General features: G+C 45.4%; 1 protein-coding gene and 2 long non-coding RNA genes across 6 annotated transcripts in view; 1 reads left to right on the top strand and 2 right to left on the bottom strand.

Moving 5' to 3' along the window:
* Positions 1 to 3,925: 3,925 nt before the first annotated feature.
* On the bottom strand, positions 3,926 to 6,509 carry LOC147018518 (uncharacterized). Its single transcript, XR_015062803.1, has 3 exons — positions 6,346 to 6,509; positions 6,087 to 6,227; positions 3,926 to 5,958 (listed from the first exon to the last, which is right to left on the bottom strand). It is a non-coding gene; the product is annotated as an uncharacterized LOC147018518 (long non-coding RNA).
* A 1,438-nt stretch (positions 6,510 to 7,947) lies between these two features.
* Positions 7,948 to 9,823, bottom strand: LOC147018517 (uncharacterized). 2 transcript variants are annotated; one of them, XR_015062432.1, is made up of 4 exons: positions 9,494 to 9,823; positions 9,297 to 9,352; positions 8,866 to 9,018; positions 7,948 to 8,735 (listed from the first exon to the last, which is right to left on the bottom strand). It is a non-coding gene; the product is annotated as an uncharacterized LOC147018517 (long non-coding RNA). The 2 variants fall into 2 exon arrangements; XR_015062431.1 differs by having other exon boundaries at positions 7,948 to 9,018.
* Positions 9,824 to 10,535: 712 nt separating this feature from the next.
* The window catches only part of BEND7 (BEN domain containing 7), a 69,668-nt gene continuing 62,807 nt past the window's right edge, over positions 10,536 to 17,396 (top strand). Inside the window, exon 1 of one of the 3 annotated variants that reach the window (XM_085898233.1) lies at positions 10,536 to 10,930. In XM_085898233.1, the coding sequence (XP_085754359.1) occupies positions 10,639 to 10,930 (292 nt within the window). In that variant the 5' untranslated portion in view covers positions 10,536 to 10,638. The remainder of the gene's footprint in view (positions 10,931 to 17,396) is intronic. The other 2 variants (XM_085898232.1, XM_085898231.1) reach the window with 2 other exon arrangements.

The raw sequence follows: 17,396 nt of genomic DNA, 5'->3' as shown, positions 1-17,396 counted from the left end.
GTTGCCTGCTGCTGCTTGTGAATAGGCCATATGGGCTGAAGCATTTTGCGGGCTGTTGCGGCCGAAGATTCATGCCATTTTGTGGGCCGTTGCGGCCGAAGATTCATGCCATTTTGTGGGCTCAGTGGGCCGAAGAACTCTTTGTGAGATTAGGCCACTGGGCTCACCTGGTGCGAGGCCAATAAGGCCGTTAAGTGAGGAAACCTTCAGGGGTGAATGGACAATACTGCAGGGAGGGGGCATGAAGGAGCGAACAAGTTGAAGAACTTTGAACCTTTGAATGTTCTGCTCCTATGCCAATATTGGTGGTAAAAGTAAAATTGACTGCCCGCCCGTTCAAATCCATAATTAGAATGTTAAGTAGTGTGCATAGAGTGTGAATTTGTTTGTTAGATTAGTGATCCGACACATTAGGATAGGGACATGCCAATCTTACTGTGACACTTTGGTTTTTGGAGTTAAGTGCTTCCCATGTTGTGGGTTAGAGTAAATGGGAGATCTGTGCTGTACGTTAGACAGGGCCATTGCCGTGGGCTGCCCCAGATGGAGGCTCGGGAGAGCCTCTGGAGAAAGGTGGGGGTAGTGTTGCGGAAATGGGCCTTAGTGTGTTTTTAAATATAGGATTAGCTCAGATCCCCCATTAAGTGCATGTTTAGCCAGGTTGTTCGGTAATTCGACATTACATGTGTGCCGGGAGGTGTTGGAGGCTGTTCATTTGTTTGTGCAGTGGTGGTGTACCGAGAGGTTCTTCTTCTTCGTTCCCCTCTCCGGACAATAGGGGAACGCTCTGAGACAATAGGGAACAATAGCCCAGCGCTCTGAGAGGGAGTGGCCTAGAGAAGCGTGCACCAGGAAGGCGAAGGTGGGACTAAGAGTGCCGAGGTGGCGCCAATCGGCTGTACAGGGGACGGCTGTGTCTGTTTGCAATCGGTTTTCGTGAGGAGCGAGCCGAAAGAAAGGCAGGGAAGGGGACTGCATGAGGTCTGTCTGCCATCATCTTTATGAGAAACGACGAGTGGGAGTCAGCGATCGACTTTTATGAGGACATCGACAGGTCCAGTGACGGAGCCTCTGCTTGTCCCTACTCACGGCACGGCTCGACACGTTTGTCGATCCGTCTGCGGAGCCCAACACCTCGATTTGGTCTGATCTGGTGAACAGGCCAAACCTGGTCTTGTATGCTGGACCTTGGGAAGAGCCAGCTGGACCATACCATAGATCCTTCGTCTTGGGCCGTCGACGTTGCGGGGTCTGGACGCGCAGAGGCTGCGTGCGCGGGCTGTGCTGGGAGAAGAAAAATGACGACGCCGCCATCTTGCCATGCGGCGTGTTTGAGGTTGGGTGCTCGAATCCGTGGACATCGGCTTGTCACGAGCCGCATTCGCGCTTTTGACACTTTTCCTCTCGCCCATGAAGCATCACCAAGTACTCTGTGTCTTGTCTGCATTCTGTCCGTGTCTTGTCTGCATGTTGTCTAAGGTGTATCTCGCTAGGGTTCCCTTCGAAACCCGTAATCCGTAGCTCCCTAGTTAAGAACGGGTTATAGATTAATTATAACATTGTCGTGAATACTTTGCTTGTGTTTTGTTCCCCGATGTCTTCTTCTTCTTCTTCTTCTTCTTCTTCTTCTTCTTCTTCTTCTTCTTCTTCTTCTTCTTCTTCTTCTTCTTCTTCTTCTTCTTCTTCTTCTTCTTTGTTCGGCTGCTGCCGTTAGGGGTCGCCACAGCGGATCATCCGTATGATCCGCATAGTGATTTGGCACATGTTTTACGCCGGATACCCTTCCTGACGCAACCCTGGTCGCCTCTTATGACACAGGGATATGGTATACCTATTTTAACCGTGGTATACACCGGCCCAGTGCACTGGTACTCATTTCGCCGACCTCGGAAGGATGACAGGCTGAGTCAACCCCCTGGTGTATTAATTCAGTGGCCCAACGGGGCTTGAACTCAGGACCTTTTGGATCCCAAGCTGCTGCCCTAACCACTGTGCCAACACCAGGCTTTGTGTTCCCCGATGTGTCCCCAATAAATCTGGCTGAGTTATACGAGATTTGCCGTATTAATTCGTGATTAATTTGTGACAAATTCGTGAGATTTGCCGGACCTTGAATTAATTCGTGCCGCGCTAAGGAACAATTTGCTCGATTGGTATATAAAACCAAAATGGTTACAGACTGGCATAATTTGCTCAGTATCTGACAAAACCAGTCTGTAACTGGGGTCTATTCCCCCAGCTGGCAAGGCACAGGTGTATTTTGGTATCGTGATATGAGGCGCGTAACCCGAGAATTGTGCCGAGCCAGCCGGCATTATAACCCTGGAGACGGCGGTGTTGTTAAGTGATGCCAATCTTCAACATTTGGCTGTCAAGAGTCGGGTGTGATTGACATCACTCGTCCGAACCCTTAACACTGGGGTCAAGAGTCGGGTGCGAGCCCCGCCACCGCTGAATCCATAACAATATTATACACACACACACACACACACACACACACACACACACACACACACACACACACACACACACACACACACACACACACACACACACACACACACACACACACACACACACACACACACACACACACACACACACACACACACACACAGTACATAAAAAGACAGACAACGATTTACCTTTAAATAGAGTTCTCTGAAAGAGGAATTCAAATGGGAAATTAGCAAAATTCAATTCAAGAATATATCAAGTCATAGAGAACACAAAATGTCAGTCAATGCTTTTCACAGCTTGAACCAACATGGTGGAACACCGAATACGAGATCGATGGATGCTATTTGTTACATGTATCCATGTCTCAGTGATGGGCGGATAATGAAAGCAGATCGCACGAAAATCTGAAACAAAGCGATGTCATCCAAAAATAAAATTGCACCTGAGGCACAACAGGGTACTGTGGGGCCCAACACAGGTGTGTGGGGCCTGAAACGTACATCCAATCAATGTGAATTCAGATTGACAGCATGGGGACTTTGGCTGTGTATCGCCCAAGCTTTGAAATGACCAACTAAGCAGCTTGTAGTAGAGTGCTCACCAAGTGGCTTAAACACTCAAGCAAGCACTCCAACGAAACAGTTGATAAGGAACGGTAGGCTTGGCAAGTGATTAGTGATCGCTGATCGGTCATATTAAACATCATGCTCTCGGAGATGCCCGGAGTGTCAAACAATGTCTGAATTAGACAAACTAATACTTTTTTTAAGCAGTCGGAACTGATGCTGAGGTCAATTAAGAAGTTTAAATTTTGAAATTCGACTCAGGTCAAGAGATTCTAGAGGTTATCGCATATACAACTAGAAAGGCACTTGGTGGAGCGCATACCTCCGCCACGTAATGCCTGATCCATGAGAACATATCAGGCCCAATACATTTTTGGAATATGATGCTATACAGCACTATATCGTTTTGGCCCTTTCTCTCAATGGTGAAGAATCACTTTAAAAATTCTCGTAGTCGGAATCTGGATTCGGATCTTCACCAAAATCTAATCAGTTTATCCTTGTCACACACCGAACCTGCCCACAAAATTTCATCCGGATCAGTCGACAACTTTTTGAGATATCCTGCACACAAACACAGACAAACAGACAAAACAAGAAGACGTCATGCAGAGCACGAAATTGCAAAATCCATAAAACAAATTCGATCTCAAAAATAATTGGTGGTTGAATTCAATGACCAAATATGCAAATCCTCTTCAAATTTCAAGTTAATCGGAAGAAAATTGAGGATTTTAGAAATACCACCTTCATTGTTGACCTTTTGGTCGATCTTTAACTCAAACATAATTGGCTAGTTGAATTAAGTGACTTGAAATGTAAATCCTCTTGAAATTTCAAGTCAATCAGATGAAAATTGAGGATTTTAGAAATCTCACCTAAGTTGATTACCTTGGGCCTATGTTGACCTTTTGACCTCAAAAACAATAGGCTTCTTGCTTATGACAAACTCTACCATATGTGGTGCTTTCGTGAAAGTCGGTTTAAAATTGTGACCTGTAGGGGAGAGAGGGGGGGAGAGAGAGAGAGAGAGAGAGAGAGAGAGAGAGAGAGAGAGAGAGAGAGAGAGAGAGAGAGAGAGAGAGAGAGAGAGAGAGAGAGAGAGAGAGAGAGGTGAGAGACAGACAGACAGACAGACAGACAGACATAACCTCCATTCTCTGGTGGCAGAGGTAGAAATTAAATAGAGCTATGAACACTGGCATCTCTGGGCATTTATAAGCATTGTGATGTATCCAGCGATTTGTAGGTACGAAGATGAGGCAGGCATTCAATGATATGAGTGAAGAAAGTGAAAAAAGAATTGAGCGCTTTGTCGTTAAGAAACCGTTGCGGCCTGTTCCCAGTCAAAGAATTGCTGAGCAGACCGAACAAAATGGCGAAATAAGACCAGCAAGTTGACAGAGGGCTGACTCAGGGGCTGACAAAGGATAAAGCCTTGACAAAGCATAACTAATAAGGCCGTTAATTATTTTCAAAAGGGGTGTTTAGATTAACCCAAACACCCAATTTGCTTTCATACACTACCTTGGAATTCCCTTAGTATTCCGCAGGCTCTTTTTTCTGTCAGCTAACTGAGGCTTCTAAATTCCAAACTCGTTTTTTGGTGTCTGGTGGCCTTCGGCTGCTTGGAAGGCCCCAAGGCTCAGTGCCTTCAATAAATGCTCCTTCGACTTCTCAGGCCACATTCCCAACCCACAACCTTCAGATTTTCATTACAAATTCCATAATTACTCTCCTCTTTCAAATTTCACGAAACCGAATGACCAACAGCTTTGGATTTCCAATTTGCAAATTTTCCTCACCCCCCCTATCTCACTGATAACTGACTGGAGCTACTCTTTCACACATAAGTGACTGGAGCTACTCCTTCAAACTTTCACTCCTCAAACTATACGACTACACACCTAAACTTTGGCCACATTCATACACTTCCCACCCTCACACCAGCACACTTTCCCATTCATTCTCCATTCATCCCAAATTCCTCCAGAGCTAGAAAAAGAGTGGAGGAGAAAGGTGCACTCATAACTCATCAAATTCAAACCAATTCAACCCATGTCTAATTTCTCTAAACTTATCAAAAGTGTTGTGAAATTTCCAAAAATTCCAATTTCCCTGTACAATTTAGATGTCAAATTTACAATGATCTCACATCCCCTCTCCTCTCCACCACATGTCAATCTGTCACTGCTTCCAACTACTGTCTCTTTTGACCCTGGTGTTCTTGACCCTGCTGGCATGATTGATTTCATGGTGGAGCCAAGGCCAGCTACAGCCACCTACACTGGCCTCCAACTTTTCTCCAAGGCCCTCGAAGCTGAATAAGTCATCCAAGCGAGCCCCTGCCTTTTCTCCAAGGCTCTTAGCCCAGGAGCAGTTGCCTTAGTTGGCCCCCACCTTTACTCCTCAGCCTCCGCTGAGCCAGGACCATAAATCCCGATCTCTTACCCTGCTTAACACTTAACCCGTCCCAAACCTGGCTGGAGGCATTTCTTCTTCAAACTTCCACTTAAACCTACCCACCCACAATACTTAATTCATACATGCACCTTCATGCACACACTGCACTGGGGAGGGACGACCCAGGAACCCCTTACCTGGCTAGACTCGTCCTCACCAGGCATGTGTACGTTCATGTACGTGGCGAACTCCACCTGCTCCTTCAGGCCGTCATATGTTCCTGCCAGGTCACTGCACCAGTCGTTTATCACATTCAGATTTTCATTCTGAGCCTGTAAAAACTCACCCACATTCGACCTCATTGCTTCCACACACCCATTCATCTCTCCTTCGGTTCTGATGCAGAGACGAATCTCTACACTCTTCTCAGTGGGCATCCCCACACTCACCTCAGTGGGCTCTCCATTATCCTCCATGGGTTTTACACTTTTCTTTACCATGAGTGCTACTTCATGCTCTGCTCTGGGTGCTGCAATTCACAAAAAAGGACAAACCAAGTTTAGCCTACCGGCAACTGCTTAGGATCATTGAACAGAGAAGTCCTGCTACATACAGACTACTCTGATGCGAAATTGTGGAATGCAATCCAACTCGCACCTGCAATGCAGACCACAAATGGACTTGTTGCTGAAAGTCTGACAGGTTTTGATGATTATGTTGCACACAATCCTGCTCAACAAAAATCCCCACAATCTCTTGTCCCAGTTGTTTGCCATGGGACCAGACATTGTCGAGTTCCTGTGTGGACAAGGACATTGTCATGTAAAAAAAAAAAAAAATGGAACTGTGATGATTCTGTTTTCATTATGTTTGTTATCAATGGCATGCTCACTGTGTTGTTTGCTTTTCAGCTCACCTGGAACATCGTTCCGGGGAGCTTATGGGATGGGGCGTCGTCAGTCCGTCTTTCTGTAAATGCTTGCAACTTCTTCTCTGAAACTACACAAAAAAATTCTGATGAAACTTGACCACAACCTTCATCACCCGGGATGTACCAAGGTTTGTTCATGGCATTAAAAAAAAAAATCCACATGTATTTACTTTCTTCTACATTACATATTTTGTTGGTCATCCATGCCTACCAGTGCTTCTCTGGTTATCTAAACCAACCACGACCAAGTGAGCACCCAGGGGGTATTGCCCCCATGCTTCATTACTAGTCATTGTTGTGCGACTATTCTTCTTTTACGGCCACAATTATTCCCACATTCTTGTGGGTTGGTTGGGGAGTTTTTGACCCAAGTATTTCATTAAACCACTTGCCAGTCCCGATCGACTGACTCGTTCAGGCAAGAATTTGGAATTTGTTCATGGTTTTAGCGATAGCTCGCCGACTCTTCGCAAAGGACACCGTGGGATCTTGAACGTCCACCAACTAATGCTGGAAGATGGGACTCCATCATTCTGAGGGACGGCACACACATTGAGTAATCCCCCTTTGCACCTGTGAAACACCAGGATGATAGTTTATAGGTGGGTCAGGATTCAAACCGAGACTAGACTGCTTGGAAGTGAGTGTACGTACCTGTAGAGCCTTGGCTATCCTGCAAAAAACAAACTGCTTTGAAAGTCTGGTACATGTATTCATTCATATGCAGCCTGTGGCTACATCATTTTCTGGTTGCAAGGCTGCGCTACTGACGCAATGCTCCCTGGTACTCATTTTGCCAACCTCAGAAAAACGACAGGCTGAGTTAACCCTACCTGGTGTTAATTCAACGGGATAACAGGGGCTTGAACTCAAGTGCCCGAGGATATTAAGCCAGCCACCTTCACCGTTAAGCCAATACCAGGCCTCGTACATGCAATGATGATATTATTGACACTTTTCATGCCTTACCTCGAGTTCCTGAATCAGTTGAAGGCCACATTGAAGAGTTCCTTGGAGAGATTTGGCAAGTTTTACATGACGCAGTAAACAATCACAATGACATACTGTATGTGCCTGGAGAAAACCAATGTTCACACAAAATGGCAGTCAAGGTCATTCATCCCTCCCAATCAAGGACAATCTGATTCAGCACTCCAAAAGAGTTGCGTTTCAAGGTGGACATATTTGGAAGCAACGCCTCATCCCATCTCAGTGCCAATCTCTTAGTGACCGGGGATGGGTTTACGGTGCTTCAGAAGGTACTTGGCAACTACTGCGTACCTTGTTCCCTCCTGCATCATGAGTTGATGCAACGTGTCTGCACGTGCAGGATACTGCAAATGAGTGAAGATTGCTTTGAAATTCACTCCACTAAGTGAGTGGAGTGGTAACTTGTCCAGAAAGAGTTAATCAAATGTCGAATGAGTATAATGTAAGGACAATCCTGACAAGCATCAACATCTTTTTCAACATGACTGGTCCTGACTCCTGATAGTGTTGGTGGATAATCATAAAATGCCAAATGTTTGACCTGCGAATGAGACTGGACTACTCATGGGGTTGAACATTTTATTATTCAATCTCTGATGTCCATAAAATCAGTTGTCGGGTACTCTTGGGGGACGAAAGCTTTTGATTAACATGTAACATGCCATGATTTTGAGGAAAGTCTGATTTGATCAATTAGGAATATATTTTCATCATTAGTTTGACCGATTTATGTGACCTTGACCATTGACGGATGAATACCTCGATGAACCGTTTTCACCCTTTTAAAAGTCGAACGTGTCCACCCAGTTTGATGGAAATTGACACAAATATTTGAACTGTCAGGATATTTCTTCGATCTGTTGTGATTCTTTCCAACTGGTGTTCGGAACACAAATAGGCTGGCAGGATAGCCTGGGCATGTGCAAGTACGCACACTCGCCTCTTAAGTTGTCCAGCCTGGGTTCGAATCCAGACCCAGCTATCAACCGTCATCCCGGTGTTTCACATGCAGGGAGATTCATCAATGTGTGTGCCGTCCTTCGGATGGACGTTAAACTGGATGTCCCGTTTGCTGGCACCAGTTGATGGATGTGAAAGATCCCACGGTGCCCTTTGTGGACAGGAGGCGAGCGAGCTATCGCCGGCATCCTTAACAAATTCCAAAATGCTGCCCTGACCTACAGAGGGCATTGCATCAACCAAATAGCCGACCCAGCAAATGATGCCATCCCACCTTGAACTTCAACCATGTCTTGCAGACAAATGATGCCATCCCACCTTGAACTTCAACCATGTCTTGCAGACAAATGATGCCATCCCACCTTGAACTTCAACCATGTCTTGCAGACAAATGATGCCATCCCACCTTGAACTTCAACCATGTCCTGCAGACAAATGATGAAGCACATACAGTAGGTACTCTTACACGAGAGGGTGCTGTTGGCAGCAGATGGAATGTTAAGAGCTGCAGGGCGCAGCATTATGGAGTAGAACAGCACCAGGTCGAGCGCACACCTCCACCAGGCTGAACAGCGCACGTTTTGTATCCCACCGATCGGCCGAATCCAGATCCGGATCTTCACCAAAATCGAATCGATTGCTCCTCGTCACACACCCAACCCGTCCACCAAGGTTCGTCCGAATCCGTCCACAATCTTGCGAGATATCCTGCTCACAGACAGACAGACAGACAGATAAAGAGAGATGCAAATATCTCTTTTGTTTGTCCACCTCGTTTGTCTGAGATCATTGTAACATTATTCATCAATCCAGGCATCCATTAGGAGTCGTTCACTTGTTTGGGGACTTTGTGCCGATTGGCTCCGAGATTGAAGCACACGAGATCATCATCAATGATTCAATCACAGCAAGAAAATCCCTCCGTTAAACCGGTCGTGTGCACATCTCTTTAACATAACAAGTGTGTTCACAGTGGAGGGTCTCACCGATAACCCTCTATGACGTCACGGCATTGTTCACAGCATCTGTGGACCTGCTGCCCCTGAGCGAGACACAATGAGAGCGATTATGGAGGCATTAAAACGTGCATTGTGTGTGTGCAAATGGGCGAGCCACGAGTGTGCAGGGACTTGGCGACACTCTGCTGCCGGGGGAGGAGGTGCACGGGTCACGTGACACTTACTTTGGCGCCGTTTTGTCGGGGTTCGATTCCGGACACGACTGCTCCGCGGGCAGCAGCGGGTGTTGCGTCTCGATCTGGGTGTCCTGGGTGCTCGCACGACGGTGTGTGTGTGAACGTTGAAGATCCCGGGGTGGCCTTTCACAAAGACCATGCGAGTTATTACACCGTGAACAGGTTTGTGATTGTTGACGCCTTCGGTCGAACGTCGGGCCTGGCCAGCCAGTTCGTGAAAGACTTGGGCCAATGAATTGCGCCCACTCACTCCGCAAGAAGGTAGTAATGGTTGAGGGCCGTTAAAATAATAATAATAATAATAATAATAATAATAATAATAATAATAATAACAACAATAATAATAATAATAATTTGACGTCTCTAGATGGACCACGTGGGTTTCTTACTCTTAACAAAAAGTGAATAATTCTGCGGGGCGATTCTGAAGGGGGAAGTGGTTCAGTTTGGCATTTTTAATATAAAATACGAATAACATTACAAAACCCTTCAGAATTACTTCAGAATTAAACACGTCGCCTCTGGGAGATTCTTCTTCTTCATTTTTTTGACGGACGGATGGACGGATGTTGAAGCGAATGTTGAAGAGACCGCTCCTCTTAAAAATAAAGAAAATATAAAGATCCGTTTGGTTAATGGGATAGCGTTCAGTGGGTACTGAGCATGTGAATCGCTTAAATCGCAAAAGAAAAGACAAAACGTCAAAAATTCCTTTCACGCTTCTTGCGATTTCAGAGAAACAAGTTGGTGACGAAGCTCAAAGAAAAAGGGGGCGTGGCGTCAGCGCATGCTCGAGTCCCGCGATTCCGAATGTATGGATGAAGAAGAGTCCGTCTGAACAGAAAAGGGGGTGTGGCGTCAGCGCACGCTCGAGTCCCGCGATTCCGAATTTATTGAGGAAGAAGAGTCCGTATGAACAGGAAAGGGGGTGTGGCGTCAGGGCGCACTCGAGTCGCGATTCCGAATGTATGGATGAAGAAGAGTCCGTCTGAACAGAAAAGGGGGTGTGGCGTTAGCGCACGCTTGAGTCCCGCGATTCTGAATTTATTGAGGAAGAAGAGTCCGTATGAACAGGAAAGGGGGTGTGGCGTAAGCGCACGCTCGAGTCCCGCGATTCCGAATGTACCGTATTGATGAAGAAGAGTCCGTCTGACAGGCCGTCAGTGAAGAGATGTGAAGTGAGATTAGGGCGGAGAAGGATCAGGGGAATCGAGAGAGAGAGTGGAAATGGAGTGCGGTGGGGGGGAAGAGTACAGCGGCAGGAAGGAGAGAGAACGCGACTGAGGGATGTAAACAGAGGTCCTGTTGTCGGGCAGACACGGACAGGCAGCGAGCCGCTTGTGGTCGGAGGAAGCGACTGTATGGACGAGGGAGCCAGGAAACGGAAGAGAAAATCTCAGAGCTGGAAACTCCACAAGAACGAAGGTAAAAATGAATTGATTTGTGTTGTTGTAGTTGTGGCGATGGTGAAGAATCAGAGTTGTTCGGGTTAGACTAGGAGCCTCCAGGGCGCACGGGCCGCAGCTAGGCCCGGCCTGCGGCCCTTGTCCCTTCCTTACTGTAAACTGTGTCAACTGCGCGATTCAGCCCGAATCGCACCCCATTCATTTAATCCCCACCGCCTCGCACGTTCCTTTTTTTTACCCCCATTTCGCCCCCCTCTTGCGCATCCTGAATCGCGTGTTGAACCGGCCATGTGGACGGCTCAAGGCTCGGGCCTGCGCATGGCTCGAACCCCCGAATCGCGTCCTTAATACCGAACGACTCCGTCCCTTCCCCCTCGGCATTGCGGCATGACAGGCCGACTGCCTTGTTCACACGGACGCGATGAAATTCCAATGAAACGTTCGAAATGACGTTTCGATTCGGTCCGTGAATCGCAGCTGGATTCCCATGAACATTTGTCTGCTTTTGTTTACATTTATTATGAGTGAGGAGGAGGAGGAGGAGGAGGCGTGTGATTGTAATGTACACACCGATGGACATCGCCACGTGGTGTGCAAGATCGACAGTCTTGAATATTAATTGCTTGCACTACTCCATTGCGACCTCAAACGCACACACGTGGCATGCTGATCATGCTGATGCTGATTATACTGATGGTGATCATACTGATGCTGATGCTGATGGTGATCATGGTGATCATACTGATGCTGATGCTGACTGTGGTCATGCCGAAGATGATCATGATGTTGTTGATGATCATGCTGATGATGATCATGCTGATGATGATAATCATCATCATCATGCTCATGCTGATGCTGATTGCAATATTGAAAGTTGAGATGTTAATATGTCTTGTCACTGCTAGTTTAGGGTGGGGACACACACCACACACACCACACACACCACACACACCACACACACCACACACACCACACACACCACACACACCACACACACACGACTGAATGGATAGATAATTTGTCTTGCCTGCTTGATTCCAGCATTACTCTCCTTTGTGTGTAACGTTTATTGACTAAATTTGGAACAGGAGAAAATTGCTTTTATGGCAGGTTTGGCATATTAAATCGCAACGGAATCAATTGCAAACATTCTCAGTTATGAACTATTGACTGCAACGGTGGCATTCTCTGTTGAATCGCAGTTTTTTTTTTCTTCTGAATGACAATTGCATTATGCATCTTGAACTGGCTTGTCAATGTGTTGGATGTTCTTATTTTGTATGTGTTCTTTATGGGATGAACTGTTTCACCCTTTGTGGTGAGCTGGTAGACGATGTCCATAGATGTTCGCACACTCGCCCCGAAGCCATCTAGCCGATGTTCGAACCTCGGCTCAGTTATAAACTGCCATCCTGGTGTTTCGCATGTATGGTTGAATAAAAAGTATCAGTGAATGAATATGTCACTTGGCCTTTAAAGCTGTCCAGCCTGGGTTTGAATGTCAGCCCAGAGATACACTGGTGTCTCACAGGTAGAGTGATGGATACATCAATGTGTGTGTTATCGTGGCTTGGTAGTTCAACTGGGTCTCCCAAGTGCTGTCGTTTCCCAAGGTGTCCTTCACAAAGCTTCGGTTGGTAATCGTGGTACTATGAACAAAATGCTAATTCCTGCCTCAACTGCAGGTGGCAAGTGGTCTTCTCTTCTTCTCCGAGGTTCCTTGACACCTGGTTGGTTACATTGCTTGCTTTTGTTAACCCCCCCCCCCCCACCAAGTCCCCCTTCATGTCAATGGAAATGTCTGTATCAGCATCAGAGTGGCTTTTGATGTTAAGAGACTTACGATGGAGTAGTTTTTGCTGCTATCTGCTCCGCTTCAACAACATAGCAGCACTGGAGTAATTGCAACGTGAATGGCTCCTCGATTTGATGCCGAATGATGAAGGTCGGAGTTTATTCTACACCTACCCATGCACGTGCCACAAGTACAACGATATCCAGTGAGCCACGCGTGATTTGTAACCTTGCGACAAATACCGACACGGTCCGGTCAATACGTCCCAGCTAATTTGATGCGGACATTTTATGACTTTGATATGCTGTTTTCAAGGAGACGTGAATGGGTTTATAATGGAGTGACACTCGGTTACTGCACCGGCATATGATCTGGAGAGTTGATGTGAAGAGGGCAATGTAGTGTTGTTTCTGCACTACAAACAACTTGACCAGGTAGTTTGCATGTTTCATGTGAACTGTCTTCTTTGGGTATGGAGGCCAAGCCGTACACGCATTTACCCGTAATGGTTGGAGCTTGCTTCTGAACCAATAACAACTAGAGCGGGCACTCGGTAGAGCGCATACCTTCGCCGCCGCAACTTTTTTCCGGGCACATTTGAAAAACGTCATTTTATGACGTCACAACCGTCAGTCCGATTGACGTCAAATTTGGTGTGTAACCTCCTTGAAGGCAGTCCAACAAAATGGAATGATACACTGAAAAATAAAAAAGTTGAAAAATGACCATCTTTTGACGCACTTCCGGGGACGTCACATCCAATCGGGGACTACCATTCTGAAAGCTCGTAGTTCACTGAACGTTTTAATGTTGGTTTCATGTCAATAGCTCTATTAGATCTGAAGCTATGCCTACAAGTATATTTTGACCTTGAGTGTGACCTTGACCTTGACTACAGAGTTAATTGGCAAAACCTGTACATCAATAAACAGATATTTTGGTACTGATCCTAATGCCTGGATTTGGGAGACTTTGCTTTATAAATTGTATAGGTATTTGAATGTAAAATATCAGGACATTTTAGCCACAAGTGAAAAACGTCATGTTCAAACGTCAATGACGTCATAACGGTCAGTCCGATCGAAGTCAAATTTGGTGTGTGACGTCCTTGAGGTAAGTCCTACAAAACCGTATGATCAAAACTGATGAGATCGAAAATTGAAAATTTACGTCATCTTGTGACGTAATTTAGACGCACTTCCGATGACGTTACGTCAAATCCGACACTACATATCCGAAAGGTATCTCGTCATGGAACAATATGGCGGTGGTTGCATGTCGATAGCTGTATTATGAAGGAAGTTATGCTCAAAAGAGTTTTTGACCTTGACCTTTGACCCGATCGCTCCCAAAATCCAATCAAATCGTCCTTGGATACTCACGAATCATCCCACCAAATTTCATGCAATTCGGTTTAATACTTTCTGAGTTATGCGAATAACAAACAAACACACATATTCACAAATAAATAAATACACAGCGACCAAAACATAACCTTTCGCAGAATGCGACTGTAACTACAGAATGACAAAATAACGAAATAATTTGGCAACTACTTCAGAATCCTAATATGGATGGGGATGTTTTGGGTGGTCTGATCCACCTGACTGGATTTTAGAATGTGCCAGCGACCCTGCATCAATCTTTGTCACGGAGTATTCCATGAAATGCCTTGGATTACCGTTCATCGATCATTCCTTAATGTTTGAGTGCTCTTGGCCACGATCGTGGCCTCACGGGAATGTGCTGTTGGTCACGATCGTGGCCCGTGTCGTTGTTCAGCAAGTTGTTCAGCAATCTGTATCGTTTATTCCTATCTAAGTGTTTGTTCCATTGGTTGCCTTATAAACAATACAGATGCTTTTATTCAGTTTGCCTGAAAAAAATACCATATTTTCTTATTGCATACTTTAAAACGGTTGTCGTATTTTGCCTAATCTTGGGCCCACATTTGTATCTATTGCAATCATGTGGTGTGCTTCAGAAAAACTGGGATAGATTGAGTTCAACTAGCTTCGTTGGTTTTCAATTGAACCCCGAACACATCTTCCGGCATCGAACTCTCTCCTTTGCGATATAATCGATCATTGCAATGATGAGGATCACAAGGGTCAAAACAGAAGATTTTTTTTAAACTCAAAAGTTGATATTGGGTCATTCCTGGTGGAACTTTTTGCCGTCTATCAACTTTGCTTTCGGTGGGAAGCATGGGGATTTGTGACTGCTTGCCGTTGACTTTGCTGTAGTTTTCATTGCTAAAACCTGAATGCATAATCAATGTTCTATCCTGAATAAAAATGTGTGCAGTTCTTCTGAAATGTATGTGATTACCAGAGCGTAAAGTTATGTGCACTTGTCTCTTAGCTGTCTGGCTTGATTCAAATCACGGCTTATCAAACTTATCCTGGTGTTTCACAGATGTGGCGATACATCAATGTGTGTGCTGTCCCTTGCACGTCAAACTTGGTGTTCTGTCTGTTCGCGTAAGTTGGTGAATGTTAAAGATCCTTTTGTGTCCTTTGTGAAAAGTAGGGAAGATATCGTGGCATTCTGGCTGGATTCCAAACTCCTGCCTGGACTGTAGGTGGCAAGTGGTCTGCTCGGTTGAGCAGTCGGAGCTGCTGGGTTTGTGGGTCTCTTGGCTCAAAACAAAGATCCAGGCTTTCAATGACTTCTTGGATGCTGCTGTCTTGTCTGTGGCGAGGATGTTGCGGTCACAGAGATTCACTTACCTTGGCATTGATGTTCATGTGTCCGCATTCTGCACATTGTGAGTCAGAGGTCGATAGATGTCTGCTTCAGGCCTAATGAGTCATGGATTCACTGGATCATGAGGTGTGGTGCTGTTGGTACCTGTACACAAGGGCGAAAGTCCGAGTCTTTAAGTCCTTGGTGCTTTCCGTCTTACTCTACAGATGTGAGACTTGGACTCTGACCAAGGATCTGAGACAAAGATTGACTCCTTTGGTACCAGGTCTCTTCAGATCCCAGGAGCTTTGGCTCTCGCTGGCCAAACTTTGTGCCCAACGAGCATTTGCTGAGAGAGACTCAGATGAGATTTGTTACCTGTATAGTCCGTGAGCATCAGCTGTAGCTGTATGGACATGTGGCTCGTTTTCCTGACGCTGATCCTGCTCACCAGATTCTCTCAACGCCGGTCAACCTCTTTGATGTACATGCCTCGTTGTTGCAGCAGGTTGTTTGGATTCTCAAGATGGGGATGGACCAGGCATCTGCCTGGGGGATGGCCAAAAGGAAGCCTCTGGTGTACTCGTCGAAAGCAGATGCGGTGACGCGCTGCTCTGGCGCATGCTCCTATACCTGACCTGATATGAAGTAACTGTGAACTAATGTTGACTTTTATTTTCTGTAGTTAACCACATTCTGTTTTTTTTTTGTTGTTTTGTTTGTTTTTTCTTATCAGATTCAGTTTTGTTCGTGATTTACATCATGATCGTGGAAAATCATTGGCTCTTATAACCATGCCATTAAATTAATGTGTATGTATAGTTTCCTATATATACACCGTCTTGCTTTATCTATCATAATGATGGTGTTATACATATATAGTACTTTGCTTTCTTGTTCCTCGTACTGTCCTTGCTTATTTATATATTTTTTTGCCACGAGGTTATCTGTCACTATCTCCGAGGTTGGAGGATGCCATTTACAATCTTTACTGGGGGTTGCCCGATACCTGGTGTTGGCTTAATGGTTAGGGTGGTGGGCTTGGGATCTTACGATCCTGAGTTCAAATCCCGCTCAGCTGTTGAATTAATACCAGGTGGGGTTGATTCTACCTGTCATCCTTCTGAGGTCGGCAAAATGAGTGCCAGCTTGTTGGTATCCTGTGTCGGAGTGGCGACCCATCCAGGATTGTGCTCAATCGCCAAGGAGACTGCTTAGGCACCACCAACGCTCTGCACAGAGTATGGTCCCGATGGATGGATGGATGGATTCTTGTGTCCTCATGTCTCATTCTATTCTTGTCATTCATATACGATTAATGTATGTACAAGATCGTACATAGAGCATCTCTCTCAATTGTAGGATCCCAAACATTGTGTTATGCCTTGTATCTACTAACAAGTTCATGCACTGCCAGAACCAACGTCTATATTTTCTCCATTATGATGGGGAAGTTTGAGGCAGATATAATTGCAGAAATGCATGCTGAGTTTTAATTAACGTTTTTCTTGTCGGCACCCTTGGTTGTCTTGAATTGGCATTGTTCCCAATTCCTTGCCCACAATTTGCCACAAATGGTACTCGACCATCTTGTTGGTTGATTTATTTATTTTTTTGCCAAGGTACACTGCATGACTTTGTAGATCAGGAAAAAATATTGACTATGACAGCAGTAATGCTTGCCAACATGACCATGATAAAACGTGTAAAGACCATTTGCACCTGACAGAGCCTTGCCAATGTCTATCATAGGTGATTGCATATCTGAGAATGAATGATCGATATTCAAGTATATCTGTGTGTACACACAGACAGACACACGCACAGAAACACCGATTACAATATCCTCTCCCATCCCATTGAAATGGGTGAGGCTAAAAGATGGATGCATTTCCTACATAGTTAGAAATGATAAACCTTACGTTTGCAAAATTGTCCATTCTTGGTACAAAAATTTGAACAAACATTGCTACCATATTGATTAAAGGAGTTTCTTCAATTG

The sequence above is a fragment of the Eptatretus burgeri genome, chromosome 10 (assembly GCF_056783735.1).
Source record: "Eptatretus burgeri isolate ZD-2024b chromosome 10, Ebu_testis_v1, whole genome shotgun sequence".
In the NCBI taxonomy this organism is placed as follows: Eukaryota; Metazoa; Chordata; class Myxini; order Myxiniformes; family Myxinidae; genus Eptatretus; species Eptatretus burgeri.
This window is presented reverse-complemented; position numbering and strand designations above follow the sequence as displayed.